Consider the following 27,981-nt stretch of genomic DNA (forward strand, 5'->3'; position numbering starts at 1 on the left):
TGAGTCATTCTAATCTCATCTCTGTTCAGTGAGACTCAATTGGGCACCCTGTGTCTCTTCATAAAGATTCTCTGCTTTTTCCAGGAACCGCCCTGCAGCTAACTCTGCAAGCTTGTGATGTCAAAGGGAAGGAAGACAAATCAGGACCTGAAAATATGCTTGTGGAACCATGGACAGGAGATGGTAAGGTCCTCCTTTGATTCTATTTTTCAACTCAGTAAAAAACATATCTTGCCTTTTTTCTCCGACAGAAATATCAAAGAGCCATACAATAAAACAGTAATTTAGAATATTAAAAACCCAATAGGTAGAAAAGAGCAAGAATGTCAAACAACAATACAAATACGTCACTGAAGGGCCGCACTTACCTTTCCCTACCGGATCAGTCCTGGTGGTGGTGGGCATGTGCACCCCATGCAAGAATTTGCTTCCGCGCATGTGCAGAAGCAAAGAAAGGCCAAAAATCACCAAATTCTCGCACGTACAAGCGTCCTCGTGAGATTTCAGAAATTTTCAGTGATTTTTTGCTTCTGTCTTCGGAGAGGGGCAGCATACAAATCTAATAAATTAAATAAATAAATAAATTATTGTGCTGGGGCGCAGCGGGCAGGCACAGATGCGCATGCATTGCCGTTTCCGCTACCGGATCGGCAATCCCTGGGGCAGCCCAATACTGAAATGTATGACATGTATGATTTAACAAGACAGCCATCATCACGGTAGAAAGTGGTTTGATCATACACTATTTAATATGATAGTGGTAAAAGCCAACAATTTAAATTGAGGCTGGAAACAAAAGTAATATGCCAAGTAACAGGCATTTTTAAACATTTTCTCAGACATGTTATGATCAACTGAAAGCTTTTAGATGTCCTTCAGTGCCAACTCCATATTCAGCATATTGCAGTAGAACTGGGGATGTATAACAGTGGCTTGAAATACAACTAATCCTCGCTCAACAACAGCAATTGGGACTGGAATTTCCATCACTAAGTGGCACAATCATAAAGCACAACTGCACATGACCATGCTGCTTAGTGACAGCAATGACACAACTTATGGTTGCTGCTGTTAGGCAATTCCTGCAACATCATATAGCTGCCATTTGCAGCCTCCTCCTGGTTTCCCCCATTAATTTTGCTTGTTGGAAGCCAGCAATCATGATCACAAACAATGATCACATGACCATGAAATACTGGTGATGTTGTAAATGGGAGCCAGTCACCGAGCACCGAGATTATGATCACATAACATACATCCGCCCAGAACTTTGGGGACCAATCCTAAGTATCACTTGTTTGGTGCTGTTGTAAGTTTGAATAGGGACTGAATGAGTGGACATTAAGTGAGAATCATCTTTGCATTTTATACACTAGCCAGCTATGAGGAGTAAAGCAAGTTTATTTATTATTTATTTATTTATTTATTTATTTATTTATTTATTAGATTTGTATGCCGCCCCTCTCCGGAGACTCGGAGCGGCTGACAACAACAAAACACAGTACAAATCCAAAGAATTAAGAACAGTTTAAAACTCTTAAAATAAAAACAGTCATACATCCCAGACAAACCATGCATAAAATGGAACGGCCCGGGGAATCAATTTCCCCATGCCTGATGGCAGAGGTGGGTTTTAAGGAGTTTGCGAAAGGCAAGGAGGATGGGGGCAGTCCTGATCTCCGGGGGGGAGTTGATTCCAGAGGGTTGGGGCCGCCACAGAGAAGGCTCTTCCCCTGGGACCCACCAGACGACATTGTTTCGTCGACAGGACCCGGAGAAGGCCAACTCTGTGGGACATAATCGGTCGCTGGGATTCGTGCGGCAAGAGCACATTCAAATTTCGAACTTAATTCTTAGAAACAGTTAAGTTTTAATTAATGTGCACACCAATTGCATGGTCTCAAGGTGGAAAAGTTTGCTCTGAACATTCCAGATAAGTTATTGCATATTCCGCTTTATCCAAAGGCTTCCTGACAGAGACCGGAAAAAGACAGGCCAGCATCATTCTCTCATCTGGGACAGAATCAGCCTTCCAGGTCACACAAATCAGAATAAAGGTCTGAATGCACTTCTTAAATATTCTGTGCGAATCTCTGTTTTGTTTTTAATTGCATGAATATCAGTAAAATATTTTTTCAGCTCACTTCGTTTCTTGTAAGCTTTAAAACAGGGGTCCCCAAACTTGGCAGCTTTAAGACTTATGGACTTCAATTCCCAGAATTCTCCAGCCAGCTATCCTGGCTGGAGAATTCTTGGAGTTGAAGTCCATAAGTGTTAAAGCTGACAAGTTCGAAGATCTCTAAATAAAACAATAAAATATTAACAATAGGAATAGGGGTTTTTTGGAGTAGGGAATCCATAATAACGATAATAATACAGTAATAATAATATTTTATTTAAGAATTGAAATGGAAATGGGCTGGTCACATAGAAGAACTGATGGCGGATGGATCAAGGCAGTCATAGAATACATCCCACTTGATTAAAAAGTGTCCGTGAAGGAGACTTAAAACAAGACGCATTGACAACATCGGCAAGTGTTGCAGGTCCAATTGGCAAAGGAAAGCTCAGGACTGTATTGGTTGGAACCATGCGGAAGAGGCCTTCATCCTGCAGTGGATAGACAAGGGCTAAAAGGAGGAGGAGGATTATGAAATTAATAAGTAGTGAACATGTGTATCCTCTACTTTTATGAATGGGTTCAATAATCTCTCAAATCAATTAGAAAGTTCAGAAGAGTATTATTTACATAGAGTACAGTTATATGAAGTTTTTATGAGCAAATATCAGAAGATATTTTTTCGTTTTTCTCCTCTTGGTTTGTGCAATGCTAAACATCCTTTTTTTCCCCCCTGATAGGTGCGGAGAGGTGCAATTGGAGCTCGATGTGGACTGGTATTTGCTTACAATTCCTCTTCAGATAAATTTCATGCAGATGAGCATTTCAAAAGATTTGAGGTCTATGACAAATGGAAACTAGAGGATTTTCGACACTTCTTAAAAACAAGGTAAAACATTAAAGCAAATGTGCCTCATTAACACATTATGTTAAGTTGCCTTTTACTAAATTAGCCTATAAGCTTCTTTTATTGACAGTAACTCCCCGGGAGCTCAGTAAACAAAAGCTCTGTCTATCACTGGTTACTTGTTCTTTTTAACTGAAAAGATCCAACAACTGATTCTGGGGCTTTCTATGCAGACTTTTTGACTCTTGAGGAAGTTTCCCTGAAAACTAAACATTGGCACTCTGTTGAGACAGAAGACACCATCCTAACAGCCAATTCCAGCTTCAAGTGTCACATCTGACCAACTGATCCACAAGATCAGTTCTAGCCTGTGCTTCTTGTCATGTCACGTTGCACAAATCATGCTAAAAAGGAATGATAAGAATGAATATCTTTGCCTTTAAAAAATACAGGTAGTCCTTGATTTACAACCCCACTTTGAACCTGAATTTCCATTGATAAAACAAGGGGGTTGTTAAGTGAGTTGTGCCTGATTTTTATGACTTTTTTTGCCATGATTTCTAAGTGAATCACTGTAATAATAATAATTTATTAGATTTGTATGCCGCCCCACTCTGAGGACTCGGAGTGGTAGTAGTTAAATGAACCACAAGGCTGTTAGCTGAATCTGGCTTCCCCACATTGTCAGCATTTATTGGGAGCTGTCTGGGAAGGCTGCAAATGGTGATGATCACGTGAACCCAGAATGCTGCAACCATCATGAATATGTGCTGGTTGTCACGTGGCCAAATTTTAATCATGCAATCGTGGAGATGCTGCAGTAGTCATAAGTTCAAGGACCAGTTGTAAGTCTTCTTTCTTTTAATGTTCTTGTAACTTTGGTCACTAAACAGACAGTTGTGAATCTTATAGTGTGAAAGGATCAGGACCTGTTTATGTATATGGAGATTCTCAGTCATCCAGGCCATGGCTATCCCAAAGGTGCTTTTTCAAGAGGCAACTGGACTTTCTGGTTTTGTTTTGTTTTCCCTTTGAAGAAACATTTCGCTTCCCATCCAAGAAGCTTCTTCAGTTCTGACTGGCTGGCTTCCATTCCCCACCATCCACTCAGAGCTGAAAAAGCTTCTTGGATGAGAAGCGAAACATCTTCAAAGAAAATAAAACAAAGTCCAGTTGCTTCTTGAAAAAGCACCTTTGGGACAGAACCTGTTTGAATAATCCCAAAATGCTGGCTCTGGAATAATGGATTTTAGTTATTACTGCAACTGAGTATTAGAAAATTCTTGCTAACAGTAAAAGCAGTGTGACAGCGGAACGCATTACGCAGAGAACACAGAATGTGTTCAAGACAAAATAGAAATGAGTTGTAGATGATTCAGTTACGCAGAGAACACAGAATGTGTTCAAGACAAAATAGAAATGAGTTGTAGATGATTTAGTTTGGATTTCCACGTCTAGTAGAAGGTTGGGCACGCCTGTCTATCCTTAGCGCAGTAATGCTTTTTGATTATTCAGTCAGTCTTTCCATTCCTTTGAATCTTCCATAGAAAAAGGTGTTCAGTACTGGGAACCCTTTATTCTAGCCCTCTGGAGGTACATAGTTATAAAGTTGATTTTTTTTTAATACTGCCTGTTTTCCAGAAGTAGCACTGTATGTGATGAACTTGGAGAAGAAGATCCTGTTGGATGGTTTGAAATGGAAGACGAATGGGATGAAGTAGAAGTCAAAATGCAACAGTGTAGAACATCCAAGGTAAAACAAACTGTCTCTGAGTGTGTGTGTGTGTGTGTGTGTGTGTGTGTATGGCATCTTTCCTCTGAAAGCTCAAGATAGCTTGTGTGAGGATATTCCTTTTAATTTTATTTTCACAACAGGAAGTGAGCTGAGAGTAATTGACCCCAAATACCCTGGTGCTTTAAAGAAAAGTACACTGTACCATACTGTCTCTCAACTTCTTGGTTGGACTTATTAGCCAAACCAAAAGTCCTGGAGGTCAAGCAAACAGAAAAACATACTGGTTTGGATATTATTAAATATCTCCAATGTTTCCTGTCTTATAACAGGAAACTTAATCCTACCTTTTAGCATGAAAGACCGGTGTCTGGTATGGTATACAGCGAAGGGCTACCACAATTTTTACTACCACACTATGGGTATGGCTTATGCAGGACACCCTGCTTTTTCTTTCAACATCTTTCAGTGCCAATTGCATGCTCATTTTTGCTACCCCACTCTGTCCCCCACTCCCCCGTCTGGACAGTAGCCCACCACTGATGGTATGGTATGGTGTGTTGTCCTGGGCTGTAGATATTAATGTATTAATGTGCTGTTTGGTCTTAATTTGGGGGCAGGGAGAGCACAGAGATTGACAGGCACATTCCAGGAAGATCTTTGGCCACCTCAGCATGTGTAATCTTGGTTTCCTTATTCACATGGTTTAATAAACAAACCACCGGATATATGTCTGTGGTTGGCTACTTCCATTGTCAGAAGGAGCCAATTGGGTCAATGCTGCAGTTCATTCCTTGTTCCTAGCTAAGCCAAAATCCTGGGTAGCTTTGTCTATCCATATTAAATCAATGTGGTCTATATCTCAACTTTGTTAGACATTGCCAGGAAGGACCATACTGAAAGTGGATCAAACAACATAGCTAAGCATATTTCATAGTAGGATTGTGTTTGTAAATCTTAGTGTGAAATTAATTAGTCTTTTTAAATGAAAATTGTTTAGATTCATGATTATTTTCTGTTCTTTCCTAGTACTTGATGATAAAGTTCTTATGCACCAGGCAAGAGAAAGCTGAACGGCTCGGAGTACAAGGCTTAAGTGTCTTTGGTTATATTCGGTCAGCATCTGAAGAACCCAGCAGAAACAAAATCTGTAGGGAATGTGACAGACTAAATGGCGATACCGTTTGTGGGATGACTCTTCTTCTAAAAACTCTGTCCTTCATACAACAACTTGCGCAAGACTTGGTATGTGGAATTCTGTTCACTGTAACTTCTGTAGAGCATTTTGTAAAGACACATTGACAACAAGTTTTAATAAGCTCATATAAACAAAGGATCTTGTCAGAAAGACAATATAAAATGGTGCAGATTTTCAATAAAACCCATTCTGTATGCAGAGGAATTATCAAAGAATTATTAAAGGAGCTTTGTCGCTGTGTAGTAGTTAGAATGCAGTACTGCAGTATATATCTGCTAGCTGCCTGCAATTTGGAAGTTCAAATCTCACCAGGCTCAAAATTGATTTAGCTTTCCATCCTTCCAAGGTCGGTAAAATAAGGACTCAGATTGTTGTGGGCAATATGCTGGCTCAGTAAACCACTTAGGGCTGTAAAGCACTGTGAAACGGTATATAAGTCAAAATGCTATTGCTATTAACCAGAGTGAGATTGCACTCTCTTCAAAATGCAGATTTGCAATTTGAAGCATTTTTATTTGGTCTGTTGCATTTAAAGCTCTGAGTTTTTTCCATCATCGTTGGGAACAGCAGTGGGGTCTGGTTAGAAAGAGATTATCTAGAATGATAATACAGCTCCTAATGATGTTTAGACTCGATTTCCCTAACATTTGAATATCCTTCAGAAGTACTCAATAACTATATGGTATAACCTAGATAATGACAAGTGCATAATTATATGATCCATTTCAGACTTTTGGATGCATTATGCAGCTTTCAGGGATTGGATTCCATTTCAGCAAATAGCAGGTCATCAAATGCATGATGCAAAATCAGTTCCCGCTCATTCTATTTAAAAGCTGCGCTTTCTGTCCCAGCAAAATCTATTCCATATCAAAATTGTTTCCATTTTATTATTTAGTAATTCCTTTTATAGGTTCAGAAGAAGGAAAGTGGTCAGCGGTATAAATCGTATCTGGACTTCACAGGCCTGGATTTAAAGCTATTCTGGAATTTTTATAGTAAACTTCACCAAAAGTAGGTCCTTTTCCATTATACTAAACAAAATCAGTGTAGTTGGGTGAATGTTGGATTATCATTGTGGTGGTTATTAATAGTAAACAAAATCTTCAGTTTTGGTCTATTGTCAAATATGTGAGTAGAATCACAGTGCCCTGTTGGGTGTATCAAATCAGCAGATTGGAAGACGTGAAATTGGTATGTTATAATAAATGATAAACCACATTTGCAATTATCAGCAGGCATAATGCTGCTGTTAAAAGGAAATCAATGTACAGTTGAGAAAAATAAAAAATCTTAAAATAAGTACAGTAATACCTCGTCTTACGAACTTAATTGGTTCCAGGACGAGGTCCGTAAGGTGAAAAGTTCGTAAGATGAAATAATGTTTCCCATAGGAATCAATGGAAAAGCCAATAATGCGTGCAAGCCCATTAGGAAAATCCAAAACATTAAGGCTTTTTTTTTTTAAAAAAAGCTGCTGGCAGACGAAGCTGAGGCGAAGGAGTGGGGGGAGTGACATCGAGAGGTGGCAGTCCCAACAAAGCAAGGCGAAAAGAGCCTCTCTTGAGCTCCATGGGTCTTTCCCTCCTGTTTTTGCCCACCCTGTTCTGCTCATTTTCCCCACACCTTTCTCCTCTCTTGAGCTCCATGAGTCTTTTCTTCCCGTTTTTTCCCACCCCACTCTGCTCATCTCCCCCACACCTTTCTCCTCTATTGAGCTCCATGAGTCTTTTCTTCCCATTTTTTCCCACCCCACTCTGCTCATCTCCCCCACACCTTTCTCCTCTCTTGAGCTCCATGAGTCTTTTCTTCCCGTTTTTTCCCACCCCACTCTGCTCATCTCCCCCACACCTTTCTCCTCTCTTGAGCTCCATGAGTCTTTTCTTCCCGTTTTTTCCCACCCCACTCTCCTTATCTCCCCCACACCTTTTTCCTCTCTTGAGCTCCATGAGTCTTTTCTTCCTGTTTTTGCCCAGCCACTTTGCTCATCTCCTCCACACCTTTCTCCTCTCTTGAGCTCCATGAGTCTTTTCTTCCCGTTTCTCCCACTCTGCTCATCTCCTCCACACCTTTCTCCCCTCTTGAGCTCCATGAGTCTTTTCTTCCCGTTTCTCCCACTCTGCTCATCTCCCCCACACCTTTCTCCCCTCTTGAGCTCCATGAGTCTTTTCTTCCCGTTTCTCCCACTCTGCTCATCTCCCCCACACCTTTCTCCCCTCTTGAGCTCCATGAGTCTTTTCTTCCCGTTTCTCCCACTCTGCTCATCTCCCCCACACCTTTCTCCCCTCTTGAGCTCCATGAGTCTTTTCTTCCCGTTTCTCCCACTCTGCTCATCTCCCCCACACCTTTCTCCTCTCTTGAGCTCCATGAGTCTTTTCTTCCCGTTTCTCCCACTCTGCTCATCTCCCCCACACCTTTCTCCTCTCTTGAGCTCCATGAGTCTTTTCTTCCCGTTTCTCCCACTCTGCTCATCTCCTCCACACCTTTCTCCTCTCTTGAGCTCCATGAGTCTTTTCTTCCCGTTTCTCCCACTCTGCTCATCTCCTCCACACCTTTCTCCTCTCTTGAGCTCCATGAGTCTTTTCTTCCCGTTTCTCCCACTCTGCTCATCTCCTCCACACCTTTCTCCTCTCTTGAGCTCCATGAGTCTTTTCTTCCCGTTTCTCCCACTCTGCTCATCTCCTCCACACCTTTCTCCTCTCTTGAGCTCCATGAGTCTTTTCTTCCCGTTTCTCCCACTCTGCTCATCTCCTCCACACCTTTCTCCCCTCTTGAGCTCCATGAGTCTTTTCTTCCCGTTTCTCCCACTCTGCTCATCTCCCCCACACCTTTCTCCCCTCTTGAGCTCCATGAGTCTTTTCTTCCCGTTTCTCCCACTCTGCTCATCTCCCCCACACCTTTCTCCCCTCTTGAGCTCCATGAGTCTTTTCTTCCCGTTTCTCCCACTCTGCTCATCTCCCCCACACCTTTCTCCCCTCTTGAGCTCCATGAGTCTTTTCTTCCCGTTTCTCCCACTCTGCTCATCTCCCCCACACCTTTCTCCCCTCTTGAGCTCCATGAGTCTTTTCTTCCCGTTTTTTCCCACCCCACTCTCCTTATCTCCCCCACACCTTTTTCCTCTCTTGAGCTCCATGAGTCTTTTCTTCCCGTTTTTGCCCAGCCACTTTGCTCATCTCCTCCACACCTTTCTCCTCTCTTGAGCTCCATGAGTCTTTTCTTCCCGTTTCTCCCACTCTGCTCATCTCCCCCACACCTTTCTCCCCTCTTGAGCTCCATGAGTCTTTTCTTCCCGTTTCTCCCACTCTGCTCATCTCCCCCACACCTTTCTCCCCTCTTGAGCTCCATGAGTCTTTTCTTCCCGTTTCTCCCACTCTGCTCATCTCCCCCACACCTTTCTCCCCTCTTGAGCTCCATGAGTCTTTTCTTCCCGTTTTTCCCACCCCACTCTGCTCATCTCCCCCACACCTTTCTCCTCCCTTGAGCTCCATGAGTCTTTTCTTCCTGTTTTTGTCCCCCCCACTCTGCCCATTTTTACGATCCTGGGATTCCCTTCCTGGGATTTCCCTACAGCATCGCGTTTTTGCGGAAGTCAGGAGGTGGGGTTTCCCATGGTGGGGAGCCTCGGGGGATCCCAGGATCGCAAAAACTGGCGCTTGGCTTGCAACGAAAGTCTGAAGGCGGGGCCTCCCAGCGGCGGCGGCAGGTTCGTGAGGTGAAAAAAAGTTCGTAAGAGGCAAAAAAATTCCGAACCCTGGTTCATATCTCAAAAAGTTTGTATGAAGAGGGGTTCGTATCACGAGGTACCACTGTATTGGATTTTCCAGATTTTTCAGAATCTAACACAGGGCCTTCCAGAGGTGTTTAACTCCCACAACCAAGTGTTATACAGACTTTCTGCTGATTGGCCTGTAGGAAGTTACACAACATAAGGTTCTAGGCTTGATTATGTTTAGGGAAAGCTTTTTAAACACTGAATTACTGTCTTAACCATAGTTTCATAGCAATTATTTTGTGGCTTCTCCTTGTAGCCTAAGAGAAGAATGCATCGATGCCCAGGCCATGCTCTTACAGCTTCTCCAGAGTTGTTTCTCAATGCTTACATCAGATGCCAAGGCTGCAAAGACTGAGAAAGCTGCTCAGAAAACAACCCTTGAAAGTACAGAAGCAGCCGAGGAGCTTTATAGACATTTGTGTGAAGGTGATTCTTCTCATCTTTCACTGCAGTCCATGGATTCCATGTAGTTGCAACTCCTTCCCTTAATATAATAGTGTGAGGCATTTATAGAACAGGGTAGCTGGCAATTCTTTGAGGAGCTATGGGAAAGGGAATGCACGTGCTATGAAATTTCTGGGAACAAGGATCCTGTACTGATCCTTGCTTCTGTGGCAGATACCTAATCTCAGATCCCAAGATGACTGACAGTTGAAGTTGAGTTTACTTTCTGCTAGGGAAGGAGAAAAACTAACTATATCCAAAGTTCACCCATTTATAGTCTCCCTACTAGCTTCTTACTGTGGTCAGTTCCTTCTAACTCACAGAATAAAAGAAGTCAAAGACCTTGTGTATAAGAATATCTGTAATATCTACTTAATCTCTCATTTGCTAGAGCCCATTCATCCAGTTTGAATCCTAAGCCACTTCATATTGGGTGATTTCTGTTGGGCTGGGTGTTGTCATAACATCTCCCAGCCTTTTGCAGACATCACAAATTGATACAGCTGCTGAAATTGTTGCACACCTAGTGGACTGTAATTTATCCTTACAAAACAAAGATTCCTTTAATTGGTATCTTCTTTTTGGGTCTTAAAGAGGAAATACAGATAGTCCTTGACTTAAAATAATTTGTTTAATAACTGAAGTTACAATGGTACTGAAAAAGGTGACTTAAGACTGTTTTCACATTCATTACCATTGTAGCATCCCCATGGTCATGTGATCAAAATTCAAACACTTGGCAACTGGATCATATTTATGATGGTGGTAATGTCCTGGGATCATACAATCCTCTTTTGCAACCTTTTGACAAGCAAAGTTCATGGGGAAATTCAGATTCAGATATCAGCTGTGCGTTACTAACTTAACAACTTCACTCAACAACTATGGGAACTGTGTGGAAATTTTGGGCTCAGTGGTTGTTGTAAACTGAGGAGGACCAGTATGAGAGGAGATTGCACGAAGTTATAATAGAAACAGGAGAAAAAGGAATTGAAATTAAGAATGGTTTATTAGGTCAGCATATTTTTATCTTTTTTAACACACAGTTGTTAACAGTGACAGTGAGTCCACACCGCTGAAGACTCTGAAGCAGGAAGTGACTAACACGTTACTCAATGGAGCGGCCATCTTTTTCCCCCATCGACATAACAGGCGGGAGCAACTCTTTGCAATGCTGGTATGTTGTGTAGGTCGGTGAAACGTAGCTTTTGTTGTATCTGTTACTTAAAAGTAATTTTAAAGATTAGATTATTTCTATACATGCAACTTCTGTCCAATCTACCTCAACCTTCCTACCAGCAACACATTTTTATTAGTTGTAATATTTATTAACTTTATTTTATCTTGCACATGTTCGTTGTAAATAACGCTATCTAGTTAAGTAAATTCCGTCAGTGCCATTTTGCATCTACTCAACAAATCCTTTGAGGTTTATTTTTTCTGTTGCCAAAAGTTTGTTTATTTTTAAAAGAGCCTTTTCTATTCTACAGAATAATATTACAGAGCAGAAACACAAGCCATCTGCGCAACTTACTTTCAAATCACTTTGTGCTTATTTTAGGTAAGCAAGTTAATCTTTACATTTCTTGACTGAATTATCTCATTGGCATATTTTTTTAACATTTTCAAATCTGTCATTTTGTGCTATGAACTTGCAGATCATCAGAATGAAATTCCTGATTCAAGAAACAAAGAGAGAGAGAGAGATGATTAATATAAGAATTTCATTTGAATTACTTAAAAAGATAAACTTTGGCCATAAGGATTGAAAAATACATGGCTCTATTTTAGAACCTGAACCATTCATATGTTTGTTATATTTTTTTTCTTGTTTCTATCCCACTTTTATAATTTTTACAATATTCAGCACGCCTTCCTCCTCCTATTGTCCCCACAATAAGCTTATGATTTAGGTTGGGTTGACTAGCCCATGGTCACTGAGCTGACTTTCATGGCTAAAGTGAGACTTTATTCATTCATTCATTCATTCATTCATTCATTCATTCATTTATTAGATTTGTATGCCGCCCCTCTCCGAAGACTCACATTTTCTTCCTTTCTAGCTTAGTGTGATAACCACTAGATCAAATTGGCTGAATGATAATCCTAGCACCCCTTTTTATTGCTCACACTGGCTGGGGTGACTGACATTGAATTTTGCATTATCTGGAGTAGGGTGGGGTTTTTTTTACCTTGGCAATTTCCAGGCATGCGCACTTCAACTCTCAGAAATCCACAGCCAGCATGGCCATTGGTAAGAATTCTGCCCATTGAAATACATATGCCTGGAAGTGGCCATGGTTGGGAAGCACTGATCTGAAGATTAACTAGTTGCAAGTTCTAGTTGTTTGAAAATGGATGTTCTAGAGCAGAGGTATCAAACCTGATTTCATTGAGGGCCGCATCAAAGTTGTGTTTGTTTGTTTGTTTGTTTGTTTGATTTGTATGCCGCCCCTCTCCATAGACTCGGGGTGGATCACAACAGCAATAGAACAATTCATAACAAATCTAATAATTTAAAAACATTTTAAAAAACCCATTATTAATCAGACATATATACAAACATACCATGCATAAATTGTATAGGCCCGGGGGAGATATCTCAATTCCCCCATGCCTGGGGGCAAAGGTGGGTTTCAAGGAGTTTATGGAAGGCAAGGAGGGTGGGGGCAGTTCTAATCTCCGGGGGGAGCTGGTTCCAGAGAGTCGGAGCCGCCACAGAGAAGGCTCTTCCCCTGGGACCCGCCAAACGACATTGTTTAGTTGACAGGACCCGGAGAAGGCCAACTCTGTGGGACCTAATCGGTCGCTGGGATTCGTGCGGCAGAAGGCGGTCCCGGATATATTCTGGTCCAATGCCATGAAGGGCTTTATAGGTCATAACCAACACTTTGAATTGTGACCGGAAATTGATCGGCAACCAATGCAGACTGCGGAGTGTTGATGTGACATGGGCATACCTAGGGAAGCCCATGATTGCTCTCGCAGCTGCATTCTGCACGATCTGAAGTTTCCGAACACTTTTCAAAGGTAGCCCCATGTAGAGAGCGTTACAGTAGTTGAATCTCGAGGTGATGAGGGCGTGAGTGACTGTGAGCAGTGAGTCCCGGTCCAGATAGGGCCGCAACTGGTGCACCAGGCGAACCTGGGCAAAAGTCCCCCTCGCCACAGCTGAAAGATGGTTCTCTAATGTGAACTGTGGATCGAGGAGGACGCCCAAGTTGCGGGCCCTCTCTGAGGGGGTCAATAATCCCCCCCCAGGGTTATGGATGGACAGATGGGATTGTCCTTGGGAGGCAGAACCCACAGCCACTCCGTCTTATCCAGGTTGAGTTTGCTCGGGGGAGGGGCAGGTGGGCATAGCATCCCTGCCATCCCTGTCCTAATGTTATCTTTTATTTGTATCCATTTCATGTATTCATAGTTATGCTTGTACTCATATCTGTTATCTAATACATGCTAGACGAAATAAATAAATTTAAAAAAAATAGCCAGGCGGGGCATGGCCATCTCAACATCACTTGTTTCAGGTATGCCTGCAAAGGCCCAGGTGCTCTGCCAGGAAAAACGCAGTTGGGAGGGCTGCGTTTGGAAAGTTCCACTTTTGTTAGCAGAGGTACTGTGGGCCTGTCCTTCATTGTTTCCAGGGTGACCCGTGGTCCAGATCTAAAGACCCTATGGCCCTGATCTAGCCCTCAGCCCTTGAGTTCAACATCCCTGTTCTAGAGAACTTGGTAATTAACAATACATGATTATGGAAATGTTCTTTGTCAGTGATCAGGATCCAGGTGGACTTCTGCTATTACCAGATAAAGGAACTTCGGCAGATGTTGATGTCACTCAAGTGCTAACAGTGATGAAGACCCTCCTGATGGTGATGTCAAAAGAGGTTGTAGTTTTTAAAAATGTTTTTTTCCATATAGATGTGATAATTCCTATATACAGTGTTCCCTTGATTTTTGTGGGGGATGCGTTCTGAGACCGCCCGCGAAAGTCGAATTTCCGAAAGTAGAGATGCAGTCGAATTTCCGAAAGTCGAATTTCCGAAAGTAGAGATGCAGAAGTAAATACACTATTTTTGGCTATGAACAGTATCACAAGCCTTCCCTTAACACTTTAAACCCCTAAATTACCATTTCCCATTCCCTTATCAACCATTTACTCACCATTATTACTGGTACTCACCATTGAATAAGACACTTAGTGATCCTGATATTTATAAACATAATTATTTATTAACAATAATTTTTTTGTTTGTTATTTATTTGCAAAAATGATTAGTTTGGCGATGACGTATGATATCGGGCGGGAAAAACTGGTATAGAAAAAAATTGTGAAGTATTTTTTAATTAATAATTTTTGAAAAACCGTGGTATAGGCTATTCGCAAAGTTCAGACCCGTGAAAATTGAGGAAACACTGTACATTGTTTCTGGGAAGTCTACTTCTGACAATATGTTCCAATAGTTACAGAATAGTTACAGAATAGGTGTATCAGGTCCGCCCCCCCCCCCCCGCAATAAATATTCTTGAGATGACAATATTGACTGAATTTGCAGAAAATTACTGACACATTTAATTACCAATAGAGCTGCATAACTAAAACTAAACAGAAACTTTATATGTATTTAGTATTAACCTCTGCTTGATATAGTAGCTGTTAGTACCCCAAATAGCATCTGAGAAATAAATCAGATTCCAGTCCAAATCTCTCATCCAAGGTTCGATTTATTAACAGAGCCATGTTGGTTACATTATTGCCATCCCGATACTAACATCCTTCCAGTATCCTGCCCAGGTTAAGGTTCATCCCTCGTCCCCACACCTACAAGTTCATCACAAGAACCAGTCTGGTTGCAGGGATTCCATCGACCTCCTCCTTACATTCACTGGTGCAGAACAAAGGATGACCTTGGACTTCAAGAAAGGAATTTGTTGTGGCTAATAACTTTCCCTCTTATGCAACAACCCCTCAAAATGACCATTATACTATTCTCCTGTGGCAGTCCAAAGTTTACAACTCCAAATGATGGCTTTGACTTCACCATAGCACTATTTTACACCATTTTAAAATTAATCTATTTTAGATTGTAAAGTAATGGTGTAGTAAGGATGCCTAATTTTTCTGGGTGAAGTGTCACATTTGACATTTGAGATCTGAATTAATCATTGCCCTTCCCAAACAGGAGAAAGAACCAGCAGAAAACTGATTTGGTTTCATTTAAATTATATTTAATCATAATTACACATATTTGAAAGAACTATGATCAAGTTAAAATGTTAGATAGTCAGCAAACTGTTTTCATTTTGATTTCTGATAATATGTGGTTAAACTTGATCCAATGCTGCTTCACAAATTTTTATTTTGTTTAGAAAAACCAAATAGCCATTTTCAGACTACTTATATGATGTTATCCCACTCACTTTATGATCCTTTATCCGTTCATCTCAGTGGCTATTGACTACCAAACGAATGTCTGCCCTACTTAATTATTCTTTAATTAATTATTTAGACTTAAAAGTGCAATTTCTGTTATGTTGATGCATTTAAAAATAATAAATGGGGAAAATGTGATGTTGAATACCCGTTCCCCCAGTTAGTTAGTTGTTCTAATTCAAGAGTGGCATCTCAGAGGTAAATAACCCCTAAGCCTTCATTTGTACCTGGCATACTCTTTGAGAAAATGGGGCTGGAATTTTTCAATACAGCCAAGAAAACAGTGTGTATATTATTCTAGTTGCTTAATTTTTAATTTTGATTTCTAACAGCTTTGAACTTAACCAATTTTTCCCCAGTGTGAAATGTTGATGAAGGACGTTGTCTTGCAAGATACTGGCCCTGTTCTCTCATCCTTATTCTGGTCAGTACAGGGTAGTCTCCTGTCTTGGTGTTACTTGCAACTTAAAGGCAGCGATGCATCATCTAAACATCTTGCCAAAGAAATCCTTACAAAATGTGAGTAATGTATCTGACATAATCATAAGTGCTCACCAACAATTTAGGCTACCCTTCTCTAAAGTGATGTATGTGTCAGTCTGTTTTAAAATGAAAAGAGATGTAATTCAATACAGTGGTACCTCTACCTAAGAACACTAATATTCAAGATTTTTTTGCCTGTTCTGAAGAACCATTTTCAACTTACAAACCTGAGCCTCCGAAACTGTAACTGGAAAAGGGAGGGAGAAGCCTCCTTGGGGTCTGTCTTGGAATCTCCTGGGAGGAAACAGGGCCTCCACTCTCCCTGTGGTTTCCCTAATCACACACATTATTTGCTTTTATATTGATTCCTATGGGAAAAATTGCTTCTTCTTACAAACTTTTCTACTTAAGAACCTGGTCACGGAACAAATTAAGTTCATAAGTAAAGGCAGTAGGCACCACTGTATATTTAGTGGGCACCCAGTGACAGAATCTTGTTGCTGATATTTAACTTGCTCTTTTTTTTTTTTTTTGGTCTAGATGTGCAAGAGTTCCTGTCAAACATTAAGACAATTTTAGAGTCTCTCCTCTCTCAATACAGTGTGAAAACCACTGTGGAAAAATTAAGCAACTCTGTTTTTGCCATGGTAGTTCGTCAGCTGGTGAGTGAGCTGAATGGGTTCCTACAGCAGTTGCCTATTTTCAGTTTGGTGCCTCTTTTTGTAAGTGTTAACATCAGATACATTGTGTGTTCTCTTAGATGATCTTTCTGCAGGATTTCTGCGTTTTAGACATCCCCCATAGGAGCCTCCTGCAGGATATTGGCACATTGACAAAATTATTGAATGATCTTTCTGCAGAGTCGGAAATTTGTTCAAATAAGGTAACCTGAGAGAAAAAAATACAAATGCTTAACAATATTTCATTTTTTTGATTAAATGCTAATACACTGTGGATAAGAACTCATAGTGAAGTCCTTAAGTAGATTACAGACTCCTGGGCACTTAGGAAATTCATATCTTCAGTTGGAACATATTCTTCTGGTATCTCAGCTTTTTGGTTACCTGTTCCATTCCAGGATCTGTTGCAAAATGCTGATAGGCTGTTGAAAGATTTTAGGACTAGGAAAATATGTGGAGTACATTCCTGGGAGTTTAGAGAGAGAACCTGAGATTCTGGGGTAGTGGCTCGCTTGTTAAATAAGGAGTGATAGACCCAGTTCCTAGTTTATTCTGAATCATAGAATCTTCGTAGGCCAGTCAGGGTTTTTTTCCCCCTAGTTCAACTATCTCGTGCTAATATTATATTGGGGAAAAATAGGAAGAGCAAGTACTTTGTAAACTTTACCAAGCTCTGAATGAAAAGATGTATCCAAAAAATTTGTTTTTATTCAGTCATTAATTGAGTCTTAGCTCTGTACTGCTCCATTTTTCCAACTATGCTACTTGTGGCTGATATTTCTCTGACCTGCTTAAAGCATGTGCCAAAATCTGTAAAATATTACAGAAGCTTCACTTGAATTATAGATTTATCTGACATATGAAGATCTGTTGACAATCAGCATAGGAAAATCCAATTTTGAAAGTCAGATACAGCTTTTAAATTAGAGAAACGGATCACTGAGTGAGCAGCCCATAGCTATCAGACAAGTCAGGATCTAAAGTGAGGGTCTAGATTAATTTTTCATGTGCCCACTGCATAAGTGGCCCCAATTGTTTTCCTAGATAAAAGCTTCAGAGAGTTAACTGATATCTGCTCCTCCTTTGTGGTTTTATTTGTGTCAGATGGGTATAGAAAGCTGGCAGCAGGAGCAGCCAGTGGTACTACGAACATGGACAGCAGAATCTCCCCATAACTATAATAACAACTGCCATGATGTCACTGTCTTCTTGTGCCCAGGAGCAACTTGCTTTGAAGTAGAGTTTGATGAAAGATGTGAAACGGAGCGGAGGCAAGTTGATCAATCCTGTATTAATGCTTTTTTTTTGTTAACATTTCCTTTTGGTCTTATTGGCTGCATTCTGGAAGCTACTGAAAAAAAGGAGATGGTTCTTAGATTGTTTAGGTTGGACCAGTTCTAGGACTCTGCTTTCTCAAGAGTGAGAAATTTTAAATCTAGAACCAAATGTAAGAAGACAAATGGATGGTTTTGACTGATAACATATTATTATTATTATTATTATTATTATTATTATCATTATCATTATCAGCATCAATATCAGCATCAGCATCAGCATCCAAAAACTTGGGGCGGTGTACAACTTTGTCTCAAATGTTACAACTAGTGTTGGGCGAACTGAACTTACATAGTTCAGGTCTGTGCCAAATTTGGGGGTTCGGCATACTGAACCCAGACTTTTTCAGAAGTCCGTGTTCAGGTTCGGCGTTTGCTCTGAGGCTCAAGCCGCCGGGGGGGCAGGAGGGGCGACTCCCGGAGTTTGACTTCCCCCCTCCCCCAGCGCTTTGCCTCACACCGGGCCGGGGGGGGGGGAGGCAGGTTCCCGGCCGGCAGCTTCAAGCAGACGGTGGGCAGGAGGGGGAGGCGGGGAGGCCTCTGACTCAGAGCCCTTCCTGCCTCCCCCTCCCGCCCACCGCCCGCTTGAAGCTGCTGGCCGGATTCATGACGCGCTGGAGGGGAGGTGTCAGGCTCCATCAAGCGGACGATGGCCGATAGCCGCCGAAATGAGAGAGAACTAGGGGCAGGGATTTTTGGCGGCTCCCGGTCATCGCCCGTTTGAAGCTGCCTGCCAGGATCCTCAAAAGCCGGCCTGGCAGAACCTGTCGTCTGAGCCCTCTTGCCTGGTAGGAGGTGAAGCGCTGGAGGGCGGTGTCAAGCTCCATCAAGCAGGTGATGGCCAGGAGCCGCCGAAATGACAGAGAACTAAGAGCAGGGATTTTGGCGGCTCCCGGCTATCGCCCATTTGATGGAGCCTGACACCCACCCCCTCAAGCGCTTTGCCTCCCGCCGGGCAAGAAGGCTCGGGAGGCAGGTTCTGCCGGGCCGGCTTTTGAGGATCCTGGCAGGCAGCTTCAAGCGGGCCATGGCCGGGAGCCACCAAAAATCCCTGCCCCTAGTTCTCTCTCATTTCGTCGGCTCCCGGCCATTGCCCGCTTGAAGCTGCCTGCCAGGATCCTCAAAAGCCGGCCCGGCAGAACCTGCTTCCCATGCCCTCTTGCCCGGCGGGAGGCGAAGTGCTGGGGCGGAGGTGTCAGGCTCCATCAAGCGGGCGATGGCTGGGAGCACCGAAATGAGAGAGCTAGGGGCAGGGATATTCAGCGGCTCCCGGCCATTGCCCTTTTGATGGAGCCTGACACCCCCCCCTCCAGCGGGTTCACCCAACGCTAGTTACAACTTCTCTCATTAAATCCTTTACTTCTAATGTTTGTCACCCAAAGAAATATATTGTGGTAGTCAGTTTTTTGTAGGAATTGCAGTTTATTCCATTCGGGTTGTCACTAAGTGGCATCTTCAATTTAATCTAGTTAAAAACTGTGAGGTATATTGACTAGGGTGCTTGTAGAGGGACAAGGGAATGGCCTTGAAGAACAGCAGGAGGAGATGCTACCATGAAATGTCTATGGAGGTTCTCAGTCATCTCAAGTCATGGTTGTCCCAAAGGTGCTTTTTCAAAAGGCAACTGAGCTTTCTTGGTTTTTTCCTTGAAAACATTTATCTTCTCCAAGAAGCAATAATGTTTTCAAGGGGGGGGAAAAAACCAAGGAAGTCCCGTTGCTTTTGAAAAGCATCTTTGGGACTACCAGGACAATTGTCAAATAAAAGGGGCCTGAGTCCAGGCCAAGAGACATGAGGAAATATCTCAGACAAGTGTCCTCTTATCTCCAAGATAACTATCTAATTTGGAGGGGTGTGTGTGTGCAGAACTCACTTGGCAACTTTTCAGCAACATTCTTGGGGAGAGTAGGCTTTCTGCTGTCCTGCTGGTGGACATATCAACTTTCTCCAAATCAAATTTTTGTTTTCCCTCAACATCATAATGGGCCTCTTCAGCAGCATTGATGGCCAGCATCCATAATTTTTTTAAAAATGTGGCTCAGTTGCATGTATTGTTTTCAAGATTAAACACAGGGTGCCAAGATTAGCCCATTTAAGATTTGTTCTTTTATTCTGCTCAAAAAAATTGTAGGTATGATTATCTGGAATTTACTGATGCCAAAGGCGGCAAAACTCGCTATGATACCAAAGTCGGCACAGATAAGTGGCCTAAGGTGAGTAATCTCCAGATTCTAAACTAGAAATTCATATCCCTGAGGTCTGACCTTAATTTGTTCTTCTTAACTTGTGTTAGCACCTACAAAAATTGGACTGTTTTATTGTTCTGTAGAAAGTGACCTTCAAAACTGGTCCTCGGCTGCAGTTTCTCTTTCACTCTGACAGCAGTAATAATGAGTGGGGGTACAAGTTCTCTGTCACGGCCTCTGGATTGCCCGATGTTGACATTTCTTGGGTCCTGGATTTGCATCTTCTTGTGGCCAAGTTAATGGGACGCCTCGCCTCACAGAGTATGGTGTTAAAATCTTCACAAGGTGAGTAATGATTAGTTTAAATTTCTTCATTTTCAAACTCTTGATGCTTTTATAGATAGGAGACGGATGAGATATGAAACAGCGGAAAACTATTGCTGAGTTGCAATTTTTATTTTCAATGTTTATTTTTAAAATGCCTATACCAGTGATGGCGAACCTATGGCACGGGTGCCACAGGTGGCACGCAGAGCCATATCTGCTGGCATATGAGCTATTGCCCCAGCTCAGCTCCAATGTTCATATGTGTGCCAGCCAGTTGATTTTTGGCTCGGAGAGGATCTGGGAGGGCGTTTTTGGCTTCCAGAGAGCCTCCAGGGGGATGGGGGAGAGCGTTTTTACCCTCCCGCAGCTCCAGAGAAGCCTTTGGAGCCTGGGGAGGGCGAAACACGAGTCTACTGGGCCCACCATAAGTTGGGAATCAGGCCACTTGCCTCCAGAGGGCCTCTGGGAGGCGGGGTAGGCTATTTTCGCCGTCCACAGGCATTGAATTATGGGTGTGGGCACACGCACACACATTTTCGGCACCCGAGGAAAAAAAGATTCACCACCACTGGCCTATACGTTTAGCTTTGAAACAAATAACATCAGAGCTGAATTTGTCGTTTGTCTAAATTTGTTTAGAACTTCTGTGTTTCCATATCCCACCCAATCATTTATCCTCAAAGGATGATCTTGTCTGAAGTTATGTGCATCTCTCTCTCTCTCTCTCTCCTTCACTCCCTCCCTCCCCTTTCTTTGAGTTGTAAGCCTTGCTGGGGGACACTTCATCCTGACAAAAAATGAACAAATAATAATTTTGCTAGAAAGTGGCTTAGAATAGGGATAGCTATCCTCTGGTGCTTTGCTTTACTTTCCCCACTATACTTCCCCAAAGAAGTACAGTGGCACCTCTACTTAAGAACGCCTCTACTTAAGAACCTTTCTAGATAAGAAGCGGGTGTTCAAGATTTTTTTGCCTCTTCTTAGGAACCATTTTCTACTTAAGAACCCGAGCCCGGAAAAATTTCCCAGGAAATTTGAGAGTGGCACGAAGGCCCGGCCAGTTTCCTGCCATTCCCCCTGGGTTTCTCTCTCTGGCGCAGTGTATGGGAGGCAGCCTCACGCCTGGTGTATGGGAGGCGTATGCTCCTCCTCACTGTCTCAGAGTCCCTCTTTTTTTTTTTTAAAGCCTTAAAGTTTTGGATTTTTTGATTCCCCTCACCTTACCTTCTTCCTTCAGCAGCGACTCTCCTTCTCCTCTTCATCCTCCTCCTCCCACCCAAATTGCGAGCTTTTATTTCTTTCCTATTGGGTTTGCACATATTATTTGCTTTTACATTGATTCCTATGGGAAAAATTGCTTCTACTTAAGAACCTGATCACGGAACGAATTAAGTTCTTAAGAGCACCATAATCCAGTGATAGCTAACCTTTTTGTCATTGCGTGCCAAAAACATGCATGTGCGCATGCACTCATAATGCAATGTGCACACTCCCCCTGCGCACCCCAACACCCCGTGCATGCGTGCCTCCCACCCCCATGTGCATGCATGTGACCTCCCGTTCTCCCCCAGCCCCCATGCATGCATGTGTGACCTATGCACTTGTGACCCATGCATGTACATGTGTCTCACACATGTGCCCTACACATGTGTGGGAGAGGCCTAAAAAGCAGCTGACCGGCGGGAGGCACACACAAAGGCGCGCACTGATGCATAGTGGAACTGAGCTGTGGCAACAGCTCACGTGCCTACAGACGGCTCTGCATGCCACAGGTTTGCCATTAAGGTGAACCTATGGCAACACTGAATGCATATAGTGGGAGTCTCAGAAGGAATGGGAGCAAGGGTGCAAAGAGTGCAAATTTCTAAAATTTTATATGTATCGGCTGGCTTTTATAGTGAATTTTCTTTCTGTTTTCTATTTTGTAGAAATCTTTGTAAATGTAGACTACGATCTATAATATTAAAATATATTAAATTTGATAAAGCCTCTGCTATTTTAACTTAGTGTTTATTCTCTTCAGGAGTAGGAAGTGAAATAGAATTGTCTCCTACAGAAGCAACAGCTGTTCTTAACTCTCCTTTATGGAAACCTGTCTTCAGGCATCGGATGCGTTCTGAGCAAAAATCACTGGACAGAAAACAAAGTCAAACTCAACAGGAAAATAAAAAGGTATTAAGATTGACGGCTTACAGTGAGTAACACCAATTGAGAGAGCCTTTTGATTATTTACTACATTTTGCAGTAAATCACAATTTTGTATCAGAAAGAAGTAATCAAGATTAAAGATGGGATCAGATAACAGTTTGGATTAAAAGCATGTTTAACATCTGTCTGGGAGAAGGCTGTAATTAATCTAGATTTCATTTATGACAGTGGGAGGAATTTCCTCTTTTTTTTCTACGCTAATTTTAGAATATCTTCAGAGTTCATGTTCAGTTGTCATGTAATTTTTGTTTCTGCGGACATTCTTTTATTTCCTTGCCTGGAATAGTAGGCTAATACAGTAGAGCGCTCAACTATAAATAAAACCAAAGATTTATTCATACAATATCTGCTTTTAGAAAAGAATGCAAAGTTATAGGATTTTTATAAAAAAATTGCAAATCTGCAACACAAAGAGTGCTGAGATCATACAGATTTATCTCTCAGTGATTTGTTTTCTTTAGTCAATTGTGGCATTGTTACTGATATTTGAATAACCAAGTTGAAATCTTGGCTAGTTTGCTGATTTTTCCTTCTCATGGTAAAGCCAACCATCAGCAGACCCCCATAACCAGGACAGAAGACTGTAGCTTTCTCTTTTTGTTTGATTCCATTTCAGTTAGGGAAGTAGAAAATTAATTTTTAGGATTAATAGTCCTGCTTTTTAAAGTCTAAATAAGATAGTTTCTTTTTTCTTTCTTTTTATTTAAAAATAATTGTAATTGCATCTGAGTTTTTATTCAATCTGATTAAAAGTTTTTATTATATTATTTGTTTTAATGTTCATGTTGGATCTTATAATGCTTATAGAATTTTTATGTTGGATCTTATAATGCTTATAGAATTAATCTTTAGAGGCTTGGAGTTGGGTTGAAGTAGAAGTTAATGCCAATATCTTTTCTGATGTTCTTTCTTAGGCATTCAACTCAGATGCCAACTGCTGCCATAATTTTCTCCTTGAGTTCTCAAAGTCAGATCCTACCCAGGAGTTCAGTGGGTCAAATTCTGAACTTTTCAAAGGACTCTTACAGGCATGTAATAAACAGGCCCCAAAGACAGATATAGTTGCTGGTTCCACTATCGATCAAGCTGTCCAGTCTACATTTGCTGCTTTGGTGTATCTCTCTCCAGATTTATATGGGAAGCTGCAAAAATATGGTAACTTCTACATTAGTGAATATATACTCATAACAAAGACTGCTGCTCTTATTACATAGCAGCCTTTTGTGGCATGATGTCCTCCACGTGTGCTGGATGACAGTGAACATTCAGAGGTTGTGGCAGCTGAAGGATTATGAGAACTGTAGGGAAAATTGTATTCACCAGCAAAGTACAGCTTGCATGTTTCTTAAAATACTATTTCATCTTGACATGCATCACTTTATATACAAGGAAAACCTGAAGCACATGGCTTCAAGAATCAGCAGTGTTACCAGCAGGGAAGGAGTACAAAAATTCATTTTTTCTAGGAAGCTTAGTATAGTAAACCATTGAACATTCTCCTATGAATGTTTTGAGATATATTCAGTTTCCAAGACACTATAATGGGGTTATCATATTTGGTTAGGGTGCATTTGCAAGGTTACTTTGTGATTCTTCTACCTCACAAGATGGCAAACCCTTTGATACCTTGGGTGATCCTGATTGTCCTGATCTTCTTAGAAGGCAGGGGTGTTGGGTTATAACACATCATTCTGATACTTATGTAATCAGATGAAAGGGAAAGACATACATTCTGGATATACTATAAAATCATAGACCAAGACAGTTGGTAGAAAGGTCAATTCACTATCTTCTCAGCAAAGCTTTCCCAACACTTTAAGAAATATCTAGAAAAAATTTGCACCATGTATGAAGATTTAGGCTAAAAGGATCTCTCTTCTTATCTCCTTCTTTTTGTCCTTGCAGTGAATAGTGGTGGCAAAACTCCCTTAAGTGAAGACTTTGCACAAGTATATTTGCTGGCAGATGGGATTAGAATATGGATGGTAAGTGGCCTGCTAAATGTTATCATACATTCCTTATTACGTGGTCACAGCTTTTGGAGCTCTTCAGAATTGGTCAGATGTTGCTTAAATGCTTGAGTATCCCTAATGTTTTGTTTGAGCATTAATCAACTTTAATGGGGCAGTTACTCCTGCAAAATTCATTTCTCATGGAATTGCATACTGTATATGCAGATTGTACCATTAAAAAGGAGGTGAGGGCTTCCAAATAACCTTCATTTAAAAATAGCGTAAAATCTTGCTAGTTGACATCAGAGGTTCCCAATCCCAGTCTGCAGTCTTGTACCAGTCCACGATCCATTGGGAACTAGGCTATGCAAGCAGTGGGCAAGCACATGAGTGCACGATGCTATTTGTGGAAGTGGCGGGTGTGCCCAAATCCCCCCTTCCACCCCTTCCCTTCCGCAGAGCCAGAAGGGTTGAGGACTGCTGCTCTACATGTCAGGGAGCATGTTTAACGGGTGCTATCCCCCCAACAAGCATACTAACTTTCCAGGAGAAGAAATCCATTTAAATGTACCTGAGGCAAGCATATCTTTCATTTATCAATTGGTTTTCCTAATGTTACTGATTTCCTTTCTTGTGCAGGAAATGACATGAAAATTATGTTGTTAACCCATTTATCCAACTAAAGGTCATATACTTCCTGATGCAATCTGACTTCCAAAGATCAAGTGCTTTGCCAAAATCTGAACTGATCATTTTTAAACTTAGCCCATTCTTATAGGATATTTTTTAAGATGTGGATTTATAATACAATCCCATTAATCTGTGATCTCCACTCATTGTGAAGAAATGTGTTTGTGGAGATATTGTCTGAGAAAGGCAAATGTGAAATTCTTTTTAAAAAACCTCTTTTCTGCAGCTGGAAATGAAGCAGAAGTCTCTCATGGGCCAGAGAAGTAATGGGGAGGAGGAACAGGCCGATGAGATGAGCGAGGTAAACCCAGAATGTCTTGGTAAGTCTCTTTCTGCATGTGCTTCTTTTTGCAATCCTATTAGTTATTAATAATATGTCCATTTCCCAAAGAACTTTTTGAAAAACATTTGTCTTTCTCATAAAAAGTCCAAAAGCAGCTTCATTATCAACTTACCACTCTCTTTTAAAACACAACCAGATAACTCTTAATTGTGTGCTTTGCCCTCTTTTCTATAAATCCATCTCTATATCTTCATCTGTCCTTATTAATCAGCAAAAATCCAGTAAAAAATAGCCAAAAACACACTTTGATAGATTATAACTGCAGAAATAATAAAACTCACCAAAGAGAAATACTTTTCTGTATAGGAAATATCTCTTTAACCAAACAAGAAATGATAATCCAAAAATTGCATTAGAAATGAGAAAAGTACGTTCTAGTATCCATAAATTGGGGTGCGAACTTGAGGAAGGATCCTGTCTCCCTATTGCTAATTTTACCAATTGACTAGCTTTTCTATCTCTTGGTAGTCCCAAGGTCTTGTTGGCCACTGGGGCTGTATTCGAATTACACCATCCAGGCTCACCATCAGTTAACCATTGCTTGGATTGATAAAACAATGCACTGATATGCTTGAGGCCAACCCTGAAATTTGCAGAACTCACCCAATTACTTTTTGTAATAGATACTTTAATGTGTGTGAAATTTGTATTGCTTTTTATAGCCTGCATCGTTCATTCATTCATTCATTCATTCATTCATTCATTCATTCTTCCATCCATCCATCCATCCATATCACTTGGAAATGCCTTATTCTAAAGGTGGGTGTTCCAGTTTTGTAAATAAAAATCACAAGAATAGTCTGAGATTCTAGGGTCCAGAGTTGCTTATATTATTGTTACAAAGCATATATTGCCTTCCATTGTAGCCCAGCAGTGTATCCAGAAAAGTCTTCTGTTGCTGAATTTTTTGCCTGTACGGGCCAAGACTGAAGGTCTTAACTCTGATCACCTGGAGGACCACGGGCAAGGCCTGAATGGTAAACGTCATAGGACAAATTCTGTAATAGAAGCAGATTTCCAAGCCTCGCATCCATCATCTGCTTGTGAAGCTACTGGTTTTCCTTTCCCAGAGGGAGGTCAGAACTCTGAACTCAAGAAAAAACAAGGGCCTGATTCCCCACAGAGGGAACTGGCTTCAGCATCCCAAAGTAGTTCTCTGGAAAAGAACTCTGAGCCAGAAGAAACCTTGTCCCCCCCTTCTACCCCAACCCGCAAGCCTCCTTTCAACCGTGGACGGCTAAGACTCCTCTCCTTCCGTTCAATGGAAGACTCTAAACCTGCACCCAGCATAAAGGAGAAATATCCCATCTTGAAAGACATCTTGGATTTCATTAAAGATCGGTCTCTTTCCCATGAAAGGTGAGCCAAAATGTACCCTGGATGCCAATCTGTGCAAAGATTTGATTGTTTGTTCTTTGTTTAGAGTTCCAGGAGTGGATATGTTGTTTACACCTATAAGTTATAGTCAAGAAAGAATTCAAAAGATGGTATAGCAAGCAAACCCCTGATATTAAACAGGGAAGGAGCAAATGAAAGGAAGATATTCTCCTAGTTATTTTAATATTCAAACATAGTGAATGGTTTCAACTTGTCCTGACTGAATGGATGAATGTTTTAATTAAGGGTTCTTAAAATTGCCTCATTGTTTTTTTACATTGCTGTTTTTATATTGCTGTTAGCCACCCAGAGTCTGCGGAGAGGGGCGGCATACAAATCCAATAAATAATAATAATAATAATAATAATAATAATAATAATAATAATAATAAATAAGGAGTTGGGTGGCCTATAAATTGCATAGATAAATAACTTAGTAAGTAAGTAAGTAAGCAAGCCCCTGTTTTAGTCAAGAAAATAATTGTTTATAGTTTCAAGTGGATTACTCTATAGAAGAGAAATGCAGGCAATTAACTTTGAAAATTCAACAATAGCCCCAATTAATGTCAGAACAAAGCAAATAGGGATCTTAAACTTCTTTTTGAAATTGCATAATTGCACTTGAAATTGCCCTCCTTCAGGTAGTGTTGATCTTTGACATATGGCAAACAAACTGAAAGCTATGTTTCCAACAGTCCCAGTGTAAGAGCATTGTTGTGAAAATGATAGTGGTTCCAACTGGCTGCTCAGGACTTGGGACCTGACTGAATAGTGGAAGGCAACCATTTAGGTGTTCCAGGATCCAGAATAAGCAATTTATGCCATTCTATCCTATACTAATTTGGAAGAAAGAT

General features: G+C 41.3%; 1 protein-coding gene across 1 annotated transcript in view; it reads left to right on the forward strand.

Moving 5' to 3' along the window:
* ZZEF1 (zinc finger ZZ-type and EF-hand domain containing 1) overlaps nt 1–27,981 on the forward strand; it is an 88,239-nt gene that overhangs the window by 21,388 nt on the left and 38,870 nt on the right. The window contains exons 9-29 of the mRNA XM_070735165.1: nt 85–183; nt 1,966–2,057; nt 2,860–3,008; nt 4,608–4,719; nt 5,728–5,943; nt 6,810–6,910; nt 9,925–10,094; nt 11,159–11,289; nt 11,603–11,673; nt 13,887–14,001; nt 15,908–16,067; nt 16,572–16,693; nt 16,792–16,914; nt 17,816–17,982; nt 20,177–20,258; nt 20,375–20,576; nt 22,582–22,730; nt 23,681–23,921; nt 24,672–24,751; nt 25,635–25,728; nt 26,618–27,110. Coding sequence (XP_070591266.1) covers nt 85–183; nt 1,966–2,057; nt 2,860–3,008; nt 4,608–4,719; nt 5,728–5,943; nt 6,810–6,910; nt 9,925–10,094; nt 11,159–11,289; nt 11,603–11,673; nt 13,887–14,001; nt 15,908–16,067; nt 16,572–16,693; nt 16,792–16,914; nt 17,816–17,982; nt 20,177–20,258; nt 20,375–20,576; nt 22,582–22,730; nt 23,681–23,921; nt 24,672–24,751; nt 25,635–25,728; nt 26,618–27,110 — 3,169 coding nt within the window. The remainder of the gene's footprint in view (nt 1–84; nt 184–1,965; nt 2,058–2,859; nt 3,009–4,607; nt 4,720–5,727; nt 5,944–6,809; nt 6,911–9,924; nt 10,095–11,158; nt 11,290–11,602; nt 11,674–13,886; nt 14,002–15,907; nt 16,068–16,571; nt 16,694–16,791; nt 16,915–17,815; nt 17,983–20,176; nt 20,259–20,374; nt 20,577–22,581; nt 22,731–23,680; nt 23,922–24,671; nt 24,752–25,634; nt 25,729–26,617; nt 27,111–27,981) is intronic.

The sequence above is a fragment of the Erythrolamprus reginae genome, chromosome 1 (assembly GCF_031021105.1).
Source record: "Erythrolamprus reginae isolate rEryReg1 chromosome 1, rEryReg1.hap1, whole genome shotgun sequence".
In the NCBI taxonomy this organism is placed as follows: Eukaryota; Metazoa; Chordata; class Lepidosauria; order Squamata; family Dipsadidae; genus Erythrolamprus; species Erythrolamprus reginae.